General features: G+C 41.6%; 1 protein-coding gene across 3 annotated transcripts in view; it reads left to right on the top strand.

Annotated features, from left to right (window-relative positions):
• The window catches only part of LOC136440482 (sarcoplasmic/endoplasmic reticulum calcium ATPase 1-like), a 49,348-nt gene that overhangs the window by 26,902 nt on the left and 1,145 nt on the right, over positions 1–21,301 (top strand). Inside the window, exons 6-22 of one of the 3 annotated variants that reach the window (XM_066436547.1) lie at positions 2,007–2,087; positions 5,474–5,559; positions 6,249–6,315; positions 7,241–7,329; positions 8,516–8,693; positions 9,179–9,327; positions 9,839–10,015; positions 10,535–10,628; positions 11,319–11,482; positions 12,195–12,312; positions 12,715–12,938; positions 13,253–13,514; positions 13,874–14,045; positions 14,542–14,727; positions 15,248–15,350; positions 15,782–16,048; positions 17,638–17,755. In XM_066436547.1, coding sequence (XP_066292644.1) covers positions 2,007–2,087; positions 5,474–5,559; positions 6,249–6,315; positions 7,241–7,329; positions 8,516–8,693; positions 9,179–9,327; positions 9,839–10,015; positions 10,535–10,628; positions 11,319–11,482; positions 12,195–12,312; positions 12,715–12,938; positions 13,253–13,514; positions 13,874–14,045; positions 14,542–14,727; positions 15,248–15,350; positions 15,782–16,048; positions 17,638–17,755 — 2,535 coding nt within the window. Of the gene's footprint in view, positions 1–2,006; positions 2,088–5,473; positions 5,560–6,248; positions 6,316–7,240; positions 7,330–7,534; positions 7,624–8,515; positions 8,694–9,178; positions 9,328–9,838; positions 10,016–10,534; positions 10,629–11,318; positions 11,483–12,194; positions 12,313–12,714; positions 12,939–13,252; positions 13,515–13,873; positions 14,046–14,541; positions 14,728–15,247; positions 15,351–15,781; positions 16,049–17,637; positions 18,608–21,301 lie in introns of those variants that run through there. The other 2 variants (XM_066436540.1, XM_066436533.1) reach the window with 2 other exon arrangements.

The following is a 21,301-nucleotide window of genomic DNA, read 5'->3' as shown; positions in this document are numbered from 1 at the left end:
ATTTGGGCACGGTAATCTGACGACGTGTATGCCGTGAGAGAAATTATTTTTGCCGTTCAACATTTGGGGTGTTGTCGTAAAAGCAGAGTAGCAGACAGACAGCAGTTAGACAATGCGTCGCCTGTTTTTATTTCATACGCCTCAAGCATTGTCGAACCATAAATTCTTTCCCAATTGTAATGTCTGCCTTTTCCCCCAGGACAACTATTAAAGGAAGTAGATATATCTTTGCCTACAGTGATGGTTGAAAGATAAATTTCCTATCCAGCTCTTTCAGGCGTGTCATTGGCAGGCTAGCCCTGCAAGAGATAAAAGATCCCATTACACAAAAGCGCCACAACACTCAAAAAGGAATCAGGCAGATTTGCTTGCTATAAGCCCGCAAGAAATGTGCTAACTACTGGGGACTACAGGAGTTTGTATGTGATAGTTGCAATGATGGGTGTTTTAGAAACTCTTTTAAGAAAATAAAGAAGTAAGACAGCACTTTTGAATGGTACAATTATTTATAAAGCACAGCGATCAAACATAGCAATGTAATGGAATATTGTACAAAAAAGTAGCATTATGCTATGTATATATTTTGTACATACTTGCATGATGTATCAACAGAACAGGTGTGTATATTGTTTAACTTAAACCATGTTTACATTAAAATATCACAATTACAGTTTTATATTTATCTCCATGAAAAATGGAGATATTGTTTTGGGTGTGTCTGTGTGTCTGTTTGTCTGTTTGTCTGTGTTTCCGGACTACTGTAGTCAGCATAACTCAAGAACCTCTTGATGGATTGCGATGATATTTGGTATGTGGGCAGGTGTTGTGAAACCGAAATTCAAGGTCGATTTTTGGCCCCCTGGTATGTGACCTTGGTACTGCAGCAGAAATTCCATTTTTGTATCTCTTGACCTGGACGTGCTATGGTATTAATTTTTTGGTGGCAGATAGCTTGTGGTGTAATGAAGACGTGGTGTGGGTTTGTGCCTTCTAGCAGCTTGCTCTGGAACTGCAGGGGCGTTATCATGAAAATCTTCTAAGGAGAATAACTGAACAAAGGAACGACGGATTTCCATGATATTTAGCATACAGGTAGCTTAGACAGAGATGTACACAATGAAGTGCAAATCATGTTAATTAGGACTTAATTTGCATAGCTAATGAGGAAAATCTATATTTGCAGTGTTTTCCATCATAAGACTCAAATACATGTAACGTATGTAGTTTATGGAAAGTGGATCATCGACAGATACCAATTATGCAAATAAATTCCTAATTTGCATAATTAATGCAAAACACCATATCTCATCTAATTGGAAAATTATAGGACTGTCAATATGATACTTAGTATGCAGGTAGCTCAGACAGAGATATACATAATGAAGTGCCAATTATACTAATTGTGACCTAATTTGCATAGCTAATGAGGAAAATCTATATTTGCAGAATTTTCCATTATCAGACTCAAATACATGTAACATATGTCGTTTCTGGAAAGTGGAGCATCAACAGATACCAATTATGCAAATGAATTCCTAATTTGCATAATTAATGCAAAAAAACATAATTCATCTAATTGGAAAATATAGGACTGTCAATATTGCAACATGTGTAAGTTAGATAAAGGTGTTTATGCCGAAGCATATATTATGCAAATGTGAAGTCATTTGCATGAATAGAATTTTTCATGGAGATATGAGGTCGTGGAACTCTTGTTTTACAATGCAGTGATGTTGCAATTGAACATTGCAATGTACTGATATTGTACCAACTGTTCTGGTGTATAATACAACTTACATGTATACCAAGTACAGATTCAGATGTCACAACTACAGCTTATAATCTTTTTTTACAAAGTATAGATAAGTGATGTTGCAATAATTATTGAACACAGCAATTTACTTACGATATTATAACAACAGAACTGGCGTGTTATATAACTTATACCATGTTCAGATTTAGATGTGTGATGTTAACATTAACAATATTGTATGTTTTGCCCACAGTCGGTGACAAGGTCCCCGCCGACATCCGTATCCTGCAGATCAAGTCAACCACGTTACGTGTGGACCAGTCTATCCTGACAGGTAGGGCAATACTGCACCATAAGCCAGTTCACGGTTAGAAGTGCTCATGTGCAAGGTCATAGGTGAAGGCCCCTACCTTTTGTCTAGACCATGGATGATACTATGCAGTGTTCGAAATACCCACCTGCAGTCTGCAATTTGCAGAATGATTTTCAAGATTGCAGAAGAGAAATAAAACAATCTGCAATTTTGCAGAATGAAACATGAAAAAATCAGGATCGGAATTCAATGGTTCTCAATTTTTCACACACATGTATGTTTTTCCTGTTTCAAACTATGCTTATAAAAATTAAAGATAGAGTGAGAGAATAGAAAATTACAGCAATGTATGTTGAAAAGCTAGATATGATATAAATAGGCATTATTAGGTTGAGAAGGTTGTAGTATGGAGGCTTGTGTATTTGCAGAAAATATTTTCAAATTGCAGAACAAGTTTTGACATTCTGCAATTTTGCAGAGCACTGAAAAAAAGTATTTCTACCACTGCCATGTTTTGTTCATGTCTCAGGGGCCTTCAACTCAGGGGCATCACCCTGCACATGTGCACTTCAGACTGTGAACCAGCTTATTCAAATCTATTCTCTGCTTCAGCAATTTTTCTGAAACAAGTTCCCTAAATAACTGTTGTATCTGAGTTATAGTACAGACAATGCTTTGTCTTCAAAGTTTAAAACAAGATGTTTCTAATAGATTTTCAAATTTCAAACTTAGTAGTATGAGATTCTTCCTTTACAGATTAACTTTCCCCTTAGTGTACTGTATCTTACAGTTCTAAAGTGTACTGTATCTTATAGTACTGCCCAGTTCCCACAGGATGTAAAATATAGCAGTACTGTGATCTAATGATAGAAAGATTTCTGAAAAATGAGGGGCAGCCCCCTGGTATCTGCTTGCCTATGTGTGTAATTCATCATTATGTAACAGTCACGATATGCAGATACCCTAGCGAGGGAGGGCTTTATTTGTAGTGGTATGGAACCAGGCTTTCGTTTGGGATCTTGTGGCAGGGTGGGTGGATGATGAATGGACTAGACATAGACCTACACTTTATCTTATTGATGACACCCTCTGGACTTCTTTAAAAACTGACGCAGAAAAGTGAAGGAATAGTTTGACGGCTTACGACAATGGAGTTCAAGTGTACTTTCATTAAAATTTTGACTTATTCTAGGGTAGTTTTATAATGCCAACTTTTTACTTGTGCAGGAGTATTGTCGCGTATCATTAGCCATCTGTTGATGCTCAGTTCCTTATTGTTTTTTTCGGAATAGAACTAAAATGTATTTATGTGGAAAGTTGCCGAATTCTTGCATCAATATTTCAAGTGTAGTTCATATCGGGTTACGGTCGAATCAGACAATTATGTGTATGATTACAACATGCACCAAGGCTATCATTCAATATCAGGTACTTAACGGAGTAAGATTTGTCCTTGCTTCATGCAGTATTTTCAATAGAGGTAATGAACCTGACAACCGCACTGAAGAGTGAACGCTGCATAATACAGTAAAAGGGGAAATGTTTGCAGGGATTTTATTTGTGGTAGGGAGAAAATGAAGTTTTCACGGTGGATTTAAGTCCGTCCTTGAAACAAGGGGCGAGCGGCAGAAAAAAAATTGTGGTTTTTAACTTTGCGGTGAAGAGGTCAACGCAAAAACTGTGAACATAAAACCATTGCAAACATATCTCCTTTTACAGTACTTCACCATTACCTGGGGATGAATTTGAGCTATTCTAGGGTGTGGCAAATAGTTAGGAATTCATTGAAAAAGATGTTTTCTTAGAACCTACAGTGTATCTACCAGTATATTGACTACCGGTTGGCAAGACTGAAACTTCCAAATTTAGCACACAAAAATTAAACCAGTAGTCCCGATTCTAAATCCATTTTACTGCAACCACTACCTCTCCTGCAAATCTTCTTTACTAACGTAGACAAATTATCGGCAGCAACAAGATCAGTAAATGTAGCGTGGAAAAAGATACCCAAAACCATGGCTTACATACAACCTTGTTAGCAAGTCAAACCTTGGGGGGAGGATTTCACCGGAAATCAATTTTGCTGCATATTTAATCTGGGGATAGATTGTCCCTTTGTCCTCATCGATTGCGGGAGTGGCGCTCGTTTAATGCCACCTGTGCCGGGAAACGTGACTCTGAGATTAACGCAACGGAGGTGAAGCTTTTAACGATAAATGGCCTCGACCGGTGGTGCAAAGGGCAATCAAAACTGTAATGCAGAACTGAGAAGCAATCAAGTGGGGACTGTTCACCTCCGCATGACAAAACCCCCAGATGTGACAGCTGTGACGTCTGGCCGTCAATTGGGCTGAACTTCAACTTTGTACACCCTCCTTTTTTACTAACATGGGTGTTGTGTAGTAAAGTGATCTTGAATATTCCACTGGTCGTGACAGAGAGGATAGACTTAATACTAGTACCCGATGTGACGTCTGTCCGTCAATTAGGCTGAACTTCAACTTTGTACACCTTCTAACATGGGTGTTGTGTAGTAAAGTGATCTTGAACCAGTTAAACTCACCGAAGTACTAATATTCCACTGGTCGCGACAGAGAAGATAGACGTTATATACAGTATTTGTAGGTTCATTGTATACAATGTGACGTCTGTCCATGAATAAGGCTGAACTTCAACTTTGTACACCCTCTTTTTTACTAACATGGGTGTTGTGTAGTGAAAGTGATCTTGAACCAGTTTAACTCACCAAAGTACTAATATTCCAATGGTCGCGACAGAGAAGATAGAATTTGTAGGTTCATTGTACAGAATGTGACGTCTCGTCCGTGAATAAGGCTGAACTTTGTACATGGTCCCACAGGGTATGATGTCATCGTAGGTTAGGTACGTTAGAGGTTAGAGAAAACATGTGGCGTCTGGACTGGAGCAAGCATGAGTTTTAAAGAGCTAAACATGACAGTTAAAAACAGCCCATGCAAAAACAAAACAGTGAGCCCAAATGGTCACAACATTTCTATCAATAAGGTTATAAGACATTTATATCTTGTTGTGCTATAAGTCTGTAGTATACTATAAATCCATTTGACATTGCAGCTGGTAATTGTAGCGGTTGGGGGAAAGAGCATTTGAGCAAATATTTGCAATTATGAAATTTTAGCAGTTGACTCGTACCTCGTAACTGACCGCAAGCATCAGGGCAGATGCATGGCGGCTGCAGACATCTCCCTCCAGGATGTTCTGTTTTCCGCCAGAGCTCTCCAGTCGGCTCTGCTGACTCCCAGAGTGTCCAGTTGACTAGTGACCGTTAAAGTAGCGATGATTAAGTACCATTAAGAAATCAAGAATTACAGTTCCAAAGTACTTTCTGTGTATGACTTGACAAAGAAATTGTGGTTTCCTTCGTGCAGGTGAGAGTGTGAGTGTGATCAAGCATACAGACCCCATCCCAGACCCACGTGCTGTCAACCAGGACAAGAAGAACCTCCTCTTCTCAGTAAGTCACTGCCACAGGAAGGGACATGACATCACTTCCTGTTGTGTGATACATACTACAGAGAAAATACCCCGCTTCAGGGCTCAAAATGCTGGATGCACATGCACTTCTGTGCATACAAAATTGGAGCTGTGCACATAAGTTTGACTTTGGGTGTACATTTACCTAGGTATTTGTGTAGGATTACATACGTAAATGCAAACATTGTACACTAGTATACAGCATATTCGTGGGTGCTCTTTCTTCTCTCTTCTCACATTGATGACATTCTACTTTATGTTATGGCCCAAAAAAATTTTCCATTCACCTGAATTTTTAGGTTAGTGGATCAGTGCATCTTTTCATAAAAATGAATTTTGTGCCCTGGAGTGCTCTGGTTGCTCTAGTGTTGCTTATCAAAAAAGATAAAGTACACTGTATATGTTCACAACAGCAGGTACATGTAAAGATAAAAACCTGACCATTATAATGTACCCATGTGGTATGGACAATGGGTTATCATCAGATTCTACAATCTGTTTTTCCTTGAATGTTTTGAGAGTTTTTAACTTGAATATAGATGCTACAGGCAAAGATAACCCCGGATTTTAAACAAACCAGTTTTGAGTCCCAGCTATGAGAAAGTCTGTAAAGATTATTTTGAATACGTACATGTATAAACATGATTTCTTCCCTCCTTACCACTACAGGGTACCAACATTGCTGCGGGAAAGTGCACTGGAGTTGTTATTGGAACTGGACTGTCAACAGAGATTGGTAAGGAAACATTCACTTGTATCCTGGTAAAAAATGTAAAGTACTGCTGCTGTTGTAATCCACAAAGACGGATAAAAACTTAAAAGCAGTCTTGTGACGACTTAACCCCTTTCTAAAGGTTGCTTCCGCAATGTTATTATTGGCTATGCTGAATAGTCTTTCTTGCTTGGGCACACTTTGAGGATGGAGCACTTGGGGTAAAGTACGTTAAGACTTGAAGGAACATAATTTGCTCAAGCCAATGGGCAGAAAACTCATCCTGCGGTTCCTCAAGCAGGGCTTTCATTTTGTCTTTTTGTGATTCCCTCCCACTCCTTACCGGTTCACTCAAGGCTGATGCCTGTGCGTGAAAAATATTTAAAAAATCAATACTACAGTGCCCAAGGTGTTTTAAGGTAACAGCTGTAAGGAAAGAAGGCCTTGCCCCATTCTGAATGAATCACGAAGGGAATGTTGTTGTGGTGGCACAGAAGTTTAACACTCTACATGCTGTGGGCTCAGTCAAACATCAAATTTTACCAAGATAAGGACATTCTGTAAGGAAGGGGTTAACCTAGATGATGATCCTTATTTTTGTATCAACCTTAGCCCATGTCTGTTGCAACACCAGGATTATTGTATTACCAACTGTCCCCACCTTTCACATGACTGAAAATAATAAATTCTTGCATTTCGTTTTAATTTTCCATAATCCAACCTACTTTTTAGCACAAAGGTAGTCTTCTATATCTGTTTTTTGAATGACTTGAAATACTGTGACAGTAGTGACAGCAGTGTATGTTGTGTTAAAAGCCTTTCTGCACGATGATGAATGAATCTTGAAATTCAGTCTTGTAAAATTGTCCTCCCAACTTTCGACCCTTTTCTCCACTTCTCCCTGTTCCCTGTTGTTCCCATGATTCCTTGTGGGCCATCCGAACCTAAGGTAAAATCCGTGATGAGATGGTAGCTACGGAGACTGAGAAGACCCCTCTTCAGCAGAAGTTGGACGAGTTTGGTGAGCAGCTGAGCAAGGTACAGTCCCTTTCTACTGCCTCTCTGTCCAAACTGATCACAAGAGCCCTCTGTTTGATCTTACAGGTGCTGCAGCAAAGGTCCTGGCCAGGTCCTGAATCACCTCCTTTTGGCTCTGTGCACTCCCAAACACAAAGTCTTACTTTTGGTGGATCATACCAAGTTAAAAGCTTAACCTGTTGGCCAACCACACTGTATTCTGCAGGAAAAATCCGTACTGAGATGGTGGAAACTGAAAACGAGAAGACTCCGCTGCAGCAAAAGCTGGACGAGTTTGGACACCAACTTTCCCAGGTGACCCCTCCCCCCCACGGGGCAACTCTGACTGACTCCTCCTCTTCTTCTTCTTCCTCCAACTTAGACCAGTCTTCATTTCCTTTAACTGAACATTTTCTTGTCTGCCAGGTTTACTCTTTAGATCATCTTTCACCATTTCTTGTTCTATCACCAGTTCTTCTTTGCAGCACTGTTTGTGTTGCTTCAAGAGAATATCTGTAGATTTATAATGCTCAGTGATCATTGTAGAGACAGATTTCTTTCTATCTGTTCTTTTCTTGATTCTTGAATTGTACTGTCTATTCAAAGGTTTCCAACAACATATGACATCTTTCAAGCTCAATAATTTGCTGTTTGCTACGATGTTTTTCTCTTTGTGCCTTTATATCTTTAGATACAGATAAATGTGTTGGATATCTCTACACTGTCTCCTATACAGTGTTAGCAAGTGACAAAAGCACTTTGCATGTTAGACTCAATGCTCATAGAAATCAAGCAAAACCAGAATACACATCAATGTGTATGTCTTGAATACTGTAAATACATTTAGATACATTTACTTTTGTGGTGGTTTTATTTTGCAGTAAAAGGGATTTTTTTTCTGTATTCTCAATTCGCATTCAAAACATTATCTTGAGGAATGAATCCACTCTACTATATACTCAATTTGCATTCGTTACTCTGTAGTGCAGTAGTAACACACTGAAAACTCGCCCTCGCCCTGTCATAAATTCGTGTCAGAGAGATCACTGCGAAAATAAAACCACCACAAAAGTTTTGATATTTACCGTAGCTTGTGAACCTCTCACTTCTGCACATGGTAATGTTACACTAATGAGTTCTCAGCGATACCAGAGTTATAGATTTTCACTGTAGTTTTCCTGAACATCTCCTTGCTACCTGCCCACAGGTGATCACACTGGTCTGTATTGCTGTCTGGGCCATCAACATCGGACACTTCAACGACCCCGTGCACGGCGGATCCTGGATGAGGGGCGCAATCTACTACTTCAAGATCGCCGTGGCTCTGGCCGTGGCCGCTATCCCCGAGGGTCTTCCCGCTGTCATCACCACTTGTTTGGCTTTGGGTGCGTGGGTCTTTCTTTTGTATGGGTGTTGCGTAGTTAAGTAGCTTGTGTGCTTCATGTAGGGAACTGTCCTGAGCAGTGTACGTAACCCCTGCTTCTCCTAGGGTCAGTCCTCAGTCTCAGTTAGTCAAGCTTGTCTCAAGTAGGATGTTTCTGACTTAAGGAGAAGGCATGCTGTTCCGGCCCTATTCATGTAACCTGTAACCTTTAAAAGTGGACTTTGGGTCTTGTTACAATTGAGTAGAAAAATGTTCTTCCACATTTACCTGGAACTAGAACTTGATGCTTTTTAAAACTTTTCACGGTAGATAGAATTTGTGCTTTGAAAATTTGCTAAAATCTCTTTTCATCTTTTTTTCTGGATGTGGTTGGGGAATTATCATACATGTAGAAAATTCAGCATTTGTTTCGGAAAACTTGGTATCGCAAAAGCTATTTGTTCATGTCTCTGCGAGAGACTAAAGGGTGTTTGTGAATAACTGCAGGCACCAGGCGAATGGCCAAGAAGAACGCCATCGTGAGGAGCCTGCCGTCTGTGGAGACTCTGGGCTGCACGTCCGTCATCTGCTCCGACAAGACCGGAACTCTAACCACCAACCAGATGTGCGTCAGCAGGATGTTCGTCTTCGACAAGGTGAGGAAGACAAGTCTTCATTTGTCAGTGAAGGTTTGACATCCAGGTAATAAGATGCTGCAAATGCATTTAAGTTTTTGTGTTTTTTATTTCGCGGTAGGGAGAAATTGAAGTGTTCGTGGTGGTTTTCAGTTCAATTTTGAAAAAATAGTAGCAACAATCATAGGTGGGCAAAAAGCTCTGTGGTGGTTTTAAGTTTGCACTGTAGAGTTCACCGCAAAAACCCTGAACATGAAACCACTGCAAACATTTCTGCATTTACAGTACTCAAGGTAATAGTAATTCAAGCAACTTGAGTGATTTTGGAAACGGTCAGACGTTTCATGAATATCCTTCTTTTAATCTATTTTACCTGTAGATCATATTCATATCTGTGACCTGTTGTTAGGTGTCCCTGGATTATGGAGGATACATAAGAAGAAAACACTGCCATTTGCATGTAGAAACAACAAGTAGAACAAATTACAAAGAACTGAACGTTATGGTAATCCTGGAGTTCTTTGGTTCCTAGGCTGAGGGAGACCGCGCCACATTCCACCAGTTCCGCATCACCGGGTCCACCTACGAGCCCATCGGCGATATCTCCCTGGATGGCGGCAGCAAGATCAAGGCCGGAGACTACGACGCTCTCGTGGAGATGGCGACCATCATGGCGCTCTGCAACGACTCTGCTCTGGACTTCAACGAGGTATTTTGACATTTAAAAAAAATGCAAAACACTTTTGTAACCCTGAAGAACAATTGCCTCACTTAGTTACATGTAGGTTAGCCTGGCATCCATCCTATTTCAGTTCATTTTGCTCCTCTTATCACTTCCCCCCAAAATTGTCTGACCCCCCATCATTTGAATATTTGACCCAAGCATGATTAACATCAAGCATTATTTTAGGTATAGAATATACCTCAGATGTAGTGTAACGGGGAACAAATTTCTGAATCCCTATAAATGAGCAAATAGAATGGATCATGGGGTAGCATGTTTGATAATTTGGAGGTACATAAACAGCAAGGATTACATAGAGACTGAAAAGTATCATAGGGAGAACGGACGAGTAAAACTTCATGTAAAACAGTATGATCATAACTAAAACAAAACTCGCATAATAGAATGAAATCATGACTTGTATGCACACACTTTCTAGGGAAAAAGTTGCACCCACTTTGTCTTCCTTGTACTGATAGGATCAATTTGTTTCTTTTTCTGCAGTCTAAGAACGTATACGAGAAGGTGGGAGAGGCCACAGAGACTGCACTGACATCCTTGGTGGAGAAGATGAACGTCTTCAACACTGACTTGTCAGGTACGGCATTAAGTGTGATTTTTTATGTGTGCTACTCGAGTTATAGAACAACTCTGTCTCCATGGTTGATTCTATGAAGTTTTACCTAGGGTTGCTTTCATTGCAAACTTTAGGGTAGGACATTATGTCTCGGCTCAGTATAAGTACTGTCTATTTCCTTTTTCCTGCCCCAACCATTTTCTAATGGTCCCCTTCACATGAGCCAAACTCTATGGTCCTTTTTAGACTGGTGCAATGGCTGAGGTTGTAGAGTGTTCGCCTTGCATTTGGAAGATTGGGGTTCAAACCCTGGCAGGGTCATACCAAAGACTTGAAAAGTGTACTACTTTCTCTACTTATGAGAAGGAGTATGGGAGTTGAACGTGCTCCACTGCCAGTGGACTAGCCCCCTACTGTGTAGTGGCCCTGTGTGGCCCAAGGGATATAGAAATGTAGATGGGCGAAAGGATTTTAACTAATCTTGTTTTTAATGAATTGAATTTGTGGTCAGTCTGTGGTCTTTAGGACGGAAACCCCAATTAGCACAATACTGGGTTTTGCTGCCTCTGGACTTACAAATACAACCCTCATGCAAAGACCTCTTTTCCCTGGGCCCAATATCCAGCTTTTTTTTCAAAAGCACTTGTTTCACTAACTCTACGGTCCTTTCCGGTCTGTCCCTCATGTCTGTAACATGGTTGTGTCCGTTAGGATTGAGCAAGGCCGAGAAGTCCAACGCCTGCAACAAGGTCATCCAGCAACTGATGAAGAAGGAGTTCACCCTGGAGTTCTCCCGCGACCGCAAGTCCATGAGCTGCTACTGCATCCCAACCAAGGCCACCAAGACCTCCGTCGGCAACAAGATGTTCTGCAAGGTTAGTACTCACTGCCTTCTTTTGGCTCAGGGCTCACAAAGGCGGAGAGGGCAAACGCCTGCAACCGTGTGTTCCAGCAGATGATGAGGAAAGAATTCACGCTGGAGTTCTCCCGCGACCGTAAGTCGATGAGCGCGTACTGCACCCCCAACAGAACGACACGTTCGGTCGGGAAAGACCGTATGTTCTGCAAGGTCTGTGGGTAACTGCCGTCTGTGTTTTTGCTTAGTCCCAGTGTCAGTAAGTTCCAGCATTGTCTTGACCTGAATGAAATAGCAGTTTAGATAGAAACACGAAATGCAAATTAGAATGTCGTTGTTGTGAGATAGTGTGTTGCTTGGTTATGCACGATTTTCATTTGTATATTTCTTCATGTGATGAATTGTTCTTAACTACACAATGAATCACATGTTGGATTGTTCCTTTTTGAAATCTGAGAAAGGAAAAAAAGTACAATACAATTGGAAACAATTTCTTCCTTTTTAATCATCATTCCCACTGTATTGAATTATTTTTCACTCTACCATTTGGTTTTGAAAATTATAAAGTTCTTTACCGCCTTTCCTTAGGTTTTAGAATTAAATTAATAACCCTATTCTCACAGCTTTGGAGAAGGACATATCAAATTGCAATGATTGTGACTGCTGGTACTTTCCTAAATGTTGACAGATAGGGTTTGAGCTGATCTTGTATTTATCTCCGAACAACACAGGGTGCACCCGAGGGTATTCTGGACCGCTGCACCCACGTGCGTGTGGGAACCACCAAGGTCCCGCTGACCCCTGGCATCAAGAAGCAGATCCTGGACATCGCCACTGAGTACGGCACAGGTGAGCAGGGCTGTGTGACAGTCTGTTTTTGTTTATTTTTTTATTGTAAAATGTCACATGGGTGATATCCCTGTGGCTCAACTGGTAGCAGCCTCAAAGTTGGGCTCCTGTTTCAGATTAGTCGGTAACTTGAAGACCTCGGTTCAAGTTCAGGACATCTTGGATGGGGCTGCATCCTACTGTGCACTCAATTATTTTTGTGGGGATTAGATTTCACATTTTGCAATCTGAACAATGCTGTAGCAAACAAACGCATATTCGCAGTGTCATGATTTTGCAGTGGAGAGTCACTGCGAAAACCGTGAAAATAAAACTGGCATAACTATTTACAGCACTTGGTGATTTGGTAGTTTTTCTGTAACTTAGCGTTTTTTAGACTGACATGCTGTGTGCTCTTTACAGGCTTAGACACCCTGCGTTGTTTGGGTCTGGCCACCATCGACAACCCAGCCAAACGCGAGGAAATGGACCTGGACGACTCCCGCAAGTTCGTACAGTACGAGAGCAACATGACCTTCGTGGGTATGGTGGGCATGTTGGATCCCCCCCGCAAGGAAGTGGTTGCCTCCATCCAGGAGTGCTACGGTGCAGGCATCCGTGTTATCATGATCACTGGCGACAACAAGGTAGAGACTGTCAAAACCCTGTCTGTTTCAATAGTTAGGTGTTGTATAGTCTCTTCAGCCTCGCTACAACGTCCTAGATCATTTTGTTTGACAACGTTTTGTGGAGAAATCAACACAGCATTTTTTCAAAAAGACTTGGCCAGTTAATATGCTAATAACTTTCTGCCTTGTGTCGTGATACCATTCCTTTTTTTTTCTAGCAGTAGACTGGTCCCCACTTCGCCTATGGCCTCAAAAAGGCTTTGGGACTTCATGTACCTTTACCTAAAAGTTTAACCTGTTGGTTTAATGCGGACTTGTTGTGTTTCCCTCAGCTGACGGCCCTGGCCATCTGCCGCAGGATCGGCATCTTCGAGGAGGGCGAGGACTGGACCGGAAGGGCGTACACCGGACGCGAGTTTGACGACCTGCCGCCAGTGGACCAGGCTGCCGCCACTGTCCGCTCCCGCCTCTTTGCCCGTGTGGAGCCCACCCACAAGTCCAAGATTGTGGACTTCCTGCAGGCTGCCGGCGCCATCGCTGCCATGACCGGTGACGGAGTCAATGACGCTCCCGCTCTGAAGAAGGCTGATATCGGTACTTTCCACAATCCTTTTCTGATAATCTGAATGTTTCTACAACACTTAGGGTAGTCTGTAGCTGTAGTCTTTTTCTCTGTCCCTGTGGCCAGGTAATGGACCAGTCCAATGGCTTTGGGGTTAGAGTAGTGGCCTTGCACTTTGAAGGTCGGGGGTTCAAACCACGACCAGGTCATACCCAAGACTTCAAAATACTTTCCCTCATTAGCAATTGGTACTTATAAGAAAGGCAATGGAAGCTGAACACACACACACCACTACCTGTGTGGCCCAAGGGCTGTAGAAACTGAGATGGGCACCGTACCGTTACACTCTTAGGTTTGGGAAGGATTTTAATTATTTCTTTAAACTGACCAGGTATTGCCATGGGATCTGGCACTGCTGTGGCCAAGTCTGCGTCTGAAATGGTGCTCGCTGACGACAACTTCTCGTCCATCGTGTCCGCCGTTGAGGAGGGCCGTGCCATCTACAACAACATGAAACAGTTCATCCGGTACCTCATCTCCTCCAACATCGGAGAGGTGGTCTGGTGAGTATACTGTCTACCGTTTTGTTGTTGTGATCATGTTGTTTGCTTCGTATAACCAGTAAACTAACACCAGTTTTGTACAGTAGGTACAAGATGCACAAGACAAGACCAGACTGTAAGGTTTAATCCACTCACACTGGGATTCTCCTTTTCTTATCGATAAATGTGGTGAGCTCTTTAACATGCTCGTGGTGTGGCTCTCCTCAAACAGGGGACATTTGTCATTTTTACCTATTTTTGCTGCTTCTTGGCTATTGTTCCTCACCCAACATGCACTCTAGTGGAAAGGTTGGCAGTCCGTAGAACGGGATGTCAAGCCGTGGTTCATGGTTCAGTGTGCTTGTCGAAAAGAGTTCACTGTAAATACTGCACATCTGTTTTCTCTGTCATGGTCAGTGGAAGAATAACTCATTGAGGGTTTTTTTAAGTTCATTGAGCTAAAATTGTTGGACATCATTTTCACTTTGTTGACTTTCTAACCTGCTTTCTCCTCCAGCATCTTCATGACCGCTGCGACTGGCATGCCCGAGGCCCTGATCCCTGTACAGCTGCTGTGGGTGAACCTGGTGACTGACGGTCTGCCCGCCACCGCCCTGGGCTTCAACCCCCCCGACCTGGACATCATGGACAAGCCTCCTCGCAACCCCAAGGAGAGCCTCATCAGCGGATGGCTGTTCTTCAGGTATTGAGGTTGAACTGGAGTACTGTGTTATGTTAGGTGTTACCTCCCGACACTAGTAGAATGGTAGGGCCCAGGGGGGAAGGGAGCCCCTGGGCTGGTTAAAGTTACAACAGGAGAGAGTTCTGAGGAGTGGGGCTGTGCAACCTTACTGGACTAAAGTGTGTGTATCGAGCTCGCATGTTTTCGTTTTATTGTTTTACACAGACTTGTTACCTTGGCGTTGATTGGCTCAGATCTTATAAACTCGATTTTAAGTTTGTGGGAACTTGGGAAGGGGGGCATTCACATATAGAGGACCAACGTCATGTACATGTTTGCAGTGAGTGAGATGATTTCGTGTTGGAGAGGTTACCACAAAAATTGAATGTAAAAGCACATCGAATATTTCACAATTTACGTTAATTACTATCAATCTCTTTCAAATCTCTGGTAGACAGCGTGTTTAAGACCTGTAACTTCTTGTTTTGGCTCATTTTTGTTCAAGGTAAAAGCTAATATCTTGTGTTGTGTTCCTACAAAGGTACATCGCTGTCGGCCTGTACGTCGGTGCCTCCACTGTCGGTGCTGCCGCCTGGTGGTTCATGTTCTATGAAGGCGGCCCGCAACTGACCTACTTCCAGCTGGTAAGTTAGTGCCTAAGTTAAATAGATAGATAAATGAAAATAATACTAGTAAATGAAATATTGAACAAGAAGGGGAAAAAACGTGTGTAGTTCTAAGTTTTCTTTTTGTTGCCCTGCGGCCATCGGACTTACTGCCATTAACGACCGTTGTTATTTTTAGACACAAAACATTTGGTACATGGAAAACAATTAACTACGTAAAATTTCAACTAAAAACCACGACAACTAGCAGTCTTCCTAAACATTAACAATAAAGTAATTAAGTAAATGAATCTAGTAGTGCCCCTTTTTAATTAATCTTTAAACATTGAATGCAACTGGCCACAACATTTTAATGTGAAAAATACTTATGTCAAGAATATACTTAAAAGATACTGAAATAAGAACGTAACAATGATATTGATTCAACTTTCAACCATTACTCCCTACAGACCCACCATCTTCACTGCCACCCGAGTGCCGAGGAGTTCGAGGAGGAGTTTGGCGAGGGCTTCGACTGCGAGATCTTCGAGGACCCCCACCCCATGTCCATGGCCCTGTCCGTGCTGGTGACGGTGGAGATGTGCAACGCCCTGAACAGTCTGAGCGAGAACCAGTCCCTCATCCTGATGCCGCCATGGTTGAACTTCTGGCTGCTGGGCGCCATCTGCCTGTCCATGTTCCTCCACTTCGTGGTCCTCTACGTGGATGTCATGTCCGTAAGTACACTTCATGTGCCCTCAGATGCCTCTCGTGTGGACACCGTGTCAGGGTACAGGCCCTTACAACATCATGTTGGCATAACGGTTAGGGTGTTTGGTCCAGAACCCAGAGGTCCTGGGTTCGAATCCCCTGACATGCCACCGATGTTGTGCCCTTGGGAAAGGCACTTGACATGACTTTCCTCACTCCACCCAGGTGTAAAAATGGGTACCTGACTTCGGTTGGGGAGGTAAGAGTAGGTAGAAAGAAGGCCCTGCCTTTCAATATCATGCCCTAGACATAGTGGTTAACAACCCACTGCTGCTACGGCCTCAAAAAGGCCATAGGACTATGTTTACCTTATTTTACAAACCCTTTTGGACAGTTTTCTGATATAGTGTTATAATTGCTTGCTGAAATCTGATGGCAATCTGCCAGTGCAAAAATTCAGACCCCACTTACAATCAGAACCCTGACTGAGTGTGTATAGTTAAAGGTGGAAAATGCTTAGTTCTGCGAGTCAGGTTATGTCTCTGTACATATAAGTAAGCTAATTGTGACTAGACCTTGACTGAAACTCCAGCTAGGAAGTAGAATACTATTGTTTTAAGTTTGAACTGTTTTCAGCAACTGTAGTGATAGCTTTGGAAGGGATTGTTACGTTTCTAGCTCTTTTGCATGTGAATGCTAAATAGATGCATCCATAAACTTTGTCAAACAAATGACACTTAGTGCCAAATGATGATTAACCTTTATTAGCCTGTACAGAACAACATTTTTTTTCAAATTGTCTTTGTAAATTACCTACTAATTGCATGGTTAATGTCTGATACCTTACTTGATCATTTTCTCCGTTATGTTGTATTATTTTTGTGTTTCTAATAACCTTTGGTGGTAAAACAAGTATGCATGTAACACACACAACTAATTCTTTTGCTGACTTAGATTAGTTGATTGCATGGAAATACTGGTAAGTGTGACCACTAATAGTTGGATGTTGCTCTTTTGGTGCATGGTGTTCCCCTAATCCTATATCAATGTGTGTAATGCTTTGTGGTACTACCTTTGTTGTTTGTTGTCTATATACCCAACAACGTAACAATTTTCAAGCCAGAATATCAACAACAACAGCAAGTTTGTTGTAAGTACTTCTCCATGAAAGTTGTAACTGGAGTGTAGTACTTGTACTAGTGACCACCTCTGCCTATTGAAGACCACTTGGCCATTGTGGCCAATTTTTTGTGGTCCTTTAGATTATTTTCTATATTCACCTATATTCAGCATGAAGAATCCTGTCTATAGTGGCCACTTATCTATTGTGCCCTACAAATTCTTTATCATTATAGATTGCAAATTTACTTACGCTGGGGGAAAACATGATGTGTGTTACGTTTTTGATAGAAACAAAAATTATGCACGTAGGCAGAAACAATTGCATAACATATACTTCTTTATAATCGGGGCATGAAACCAAACGCGTGGCTAGTGACCACAGTGACCACTTTGTTTGAATGAGTTGAGTGGTCGCTATAGACAGGTTTGACTGTATATCCCTGATGTGGAAACCTGTGAATAACTCTTGTTCCCCTGTGTGTTCTGCCCACAGACTGTGTTCCAGGTCGCTCCGCTGAACTGGGAGGAATGGTTCGCTGTGATCAAGATCTCCTCTCCGGTCATTCTACTGGACGAAGTCATGAAATACATCGCTCGCAACTTCATCGATGGTAAAGACCCAGATGCTAAGAAATATATAGAGCCTAAGTCCGAGTTTCTTTGGTACTTTGCTGTCATTGGGTCTTTTATAGCTATCATCTACATGCCACCTCACACTTTGTCATTGACTCGGCTTCTAGAACACCTGTCTTCATAAAAGAACATTCCATATGAAAAGCAAACTTGGGGGAACATTCCAAAATCTCAGTGCACATATTTTTAAACAGGACCTCAGTGTGTAAAGGTATAAGGGTGGTGTTAAGTTATTGTTGACCGTCCATATGTGCAATTTTCCGATGGTTGCAGATGGTTCCAACTGCCCATTCCAAAATTATTTTGTGTGTTTAACAAGTTTTCCAAAACGAATCAGGGGAAGATGCTTTATCTGCTGTATTACTTGAAAACCTGTATGTAAACTATTGGATCTGTGGAGACAAAGGAGATTTAAATTGTTAAATGTGTAACTTTTGTGCTGGGATTAGTTGGGGATTAGAAACGTTCAGTTTTTCTACTGGTGGAAATTCCTAGGCTTAATGCCGCTGTTGTAGCGTTCTAATTGTTCTGTGTTTTCTCAATTTTATTAGTTAATTAGTTAAGTAATTAAGAGTAAGAGTAGATGTAGTGGTGATGGGCCATAAGGTAGCCGCGACTGGTGTTTGATGAACGATGCCATGCATGCAAACGTGCTGGACTAACGAACTTTGTAACCACCCACTACTAGCTACCGAGGATGATTTCAAAGGTAGGCATGGGTCTGCCATTGACATTGTATTTACTACACCGCTCCCTGGTTGTACATATGCATATTATGGTGCATTTTTATGGAAATAAAGTGCATGTTGTAACCCAACAATTCATCCCAACCTTCTAGTAGTTGCAGTGTTTTCTCTCCCATTTGAGATGTGGTTTTGGGACATTGTGATGCTGCCTGTAGTAGTGTGGAGCATGATGTGTGGGTACCGTGTGTCTGACTCGTCTAACCTTGCCCTCACCTTGCCTTGTCACACACACACACTCACAAACACAAACCTGAAGAGAAAAAAGGATAACTTCAAAACACAATTTACAGTTTTGCCTCGACCTTGCCTTTCATATACAAACTAACAAACAGTGCAACTGTTGGGTTCAAATTCCTAAACAATTGTTTTAACGCAACTTCAAAATGCAATTTTCAGTCTTGCCCCGACATTTGCTTGTCATACACACACAAACAGTGTAACTGTTGGTTCAATCAAGTTCCTGAACAGAAAGAGAAAAAAAAAATTTAAAGCACAATTTACAGTTTTGCCCTGACCTTGCCTTTCATATACACACTAACAAACAGTGCAACTGTTGGGTTCAAATTCCTGAACTGAAAAAAAAAATACAACACAACTTCAAAATGCAGTTTGTCTTGCAACAGTCTTCTGAAGGCTTCCCAAAAGGCTACAGAAGAAACTTTTATGTTGCACATCTGATGAATTAAAACATCAATCCTGCCATTGTTGTGCCATATGTAAGATGTTACAACATACAAAGGACATAATGGGGGTTACACAACATGCACCACATTTGCACTTTCCCTTGATCTAACCTTGCCTTTCTCATTAACCTGCATACCCCTAACTCTTGACACAGCCTTAACTTTTACGATATCGCAAGTCACTTTACCAAGTGCTTCGTACAAGCCAGTGTATTAACCAGGAAGAAGAACTGAAGAGCCAAAAGCTAAATGACATCAGTGTTTGGAAACCCAAGTTGTTAATTGTCTTTGTTAAATCTGGCATTTTAAGCCTTTAGAAATACATTTTCTTCAATTTCATGTCATGAAGTTCAGAATTTTTTGGACAGACTGGTCCAATGTTTTTGGTCCCAACAAGCAAATTTCCATCTCGGATGGGTCCTAGAGACAGCCCTGGTCTCGCATGAAGCTCTTGTGGGCACTGATTTCTTCCTCCTGGTTTCTACACAGCCATGTCAGTGCCTTCTGCACATCCGCTGCTTGTATTTCTCCCTAACCCTGCACCCAGTGGGTTGGTTGATGACCTGGAGTGAGGACAGTAGTAGACGCATGTCCGTTGAACAGAGAAATGCCGTGTGGTGTGCTGATGACCCTGCTTCACCGTAAACTCCTGCCTGGCACCCCTCGTAGATGCGTGGCAAACAGTGGCAGCATTTTCACCGCTTTTCCCCCTGCCATGCACGCTGTATCATTCCAATGCCAAAGGTGAATGCTGTGACTTGAATTAAACCACCAGAAGTGCTGCCTAGTCCACATCACAAGTAAAACGGAATTAAAACAAACCACAATATTCGATAAATCCTAAACCGTCTTGAGTAGTAAACTTTGGTCGCACACGGTGAAAACCCATCACATGAAGAAAATAGTCACATCGATTTTGACACATACATTTCACTATTTCATCTCCAGGAAACAATACTACATTTTTATAAATTCGCAAGTGTAAATTGTGACATATCAAAATTGAGAACCTGATTGCAATATAACGGTGAACCACCCTGCCATTACTGGAAAACAATACCCAAGAACAACTTTTTAGTAAACCTGACTGTGTACATGTAGTCCTTATTAGTCAAGTTCTTACCATATAGCCTGGTATCCATCCGTACTCAGGTCTGTGTGCCCTATATACAGAACCCATTGCAGAAAGTCCTGGATATAGGGCCCACGGATCTAAATAGGGATGGCTACCAGGCTACCTACAACATCTTCCTTGCTGCCGTGCATCCATGTTTTGTTAGATGTGACTCTCTACCTTTCGAGTATTTCCATTTTTGTGTACACTCTACACAAAGTTGTGGCCCTCCCCCTGACTTCCCTTGGTATCCATCTTGCTGGCTACATGTATGGATGGACAGATGTGAAACTACAAACTCCACCAATCATTTTCTTCCAGTAGTGTCTTACCTTACCAAAAAATCCAAATGCTTGGTGCGAGCATGTATTCTTTGATTTTGAAACTTGCCGTCATCATAGAATGTCTTCACCTTGAAGTAGTTAAAGATGTGCAACTACTAAGGACAGGTAAAAGTAGAGTTTAAAAAAAAAGCCAAAACACATTGGGTTCTGTGGCTTGTGATGCTGCTGTTCTTTCCATGAAAGTCGGCCTTACGTTCTGCATAGCTACCACTGTAGTTAAACCTACAGTTCCAACTACCATACTGAAATAAGAGCCATATTCAACAGTACCATCTCCAAACTCGAACTTTACAATTTCTCATCAGTCAATGTTGATTTCATAATTTTGTATTTGTTTACTCTTTTCAATTGTTATTTATTTTGTTCCACAATAACCTGGCTGAGTTCCGCATGCGATCAGCTTTATTTTTCTATTTTTACCTCTGGTCATTTTGCATGTGCTTCTTATCCTTCAGTTGTCTTGATGTTCAGTCATTCCTTACCAAGAAAAAGCCTGGGAGTCATGGACCTATCCCGACGTTTGGTGTGACTTTGTGGGACCAATCCTGTCGCTTCCCTGCACGGATTTTCCTTTGATTTGATTTTAATTTCTTCTTTTATCTTCTTTTGTTTGAGCATGCACGTCTGGTAGTGCTCT

The sequence above is a fragment of the Branchiostoma lanceolatum genome, chromosome 1, assembly GCF_035083965.1.
Source record: "Branchiostoma lanceolatum isolate klBraLanc5 chromosome 1, klBraLanc5.hap2, whole genome shotgun sequence".
NCBI lineage: Eukaryota > Metazoa > Chordata > Leptocardii > Amphioxiformes > Branchiostomatidae > Branchiostoma > Branchiostoma lanceolatum.
This window is presented reverse-complemented; position numbering and strand designations above follow the sequence as displayed.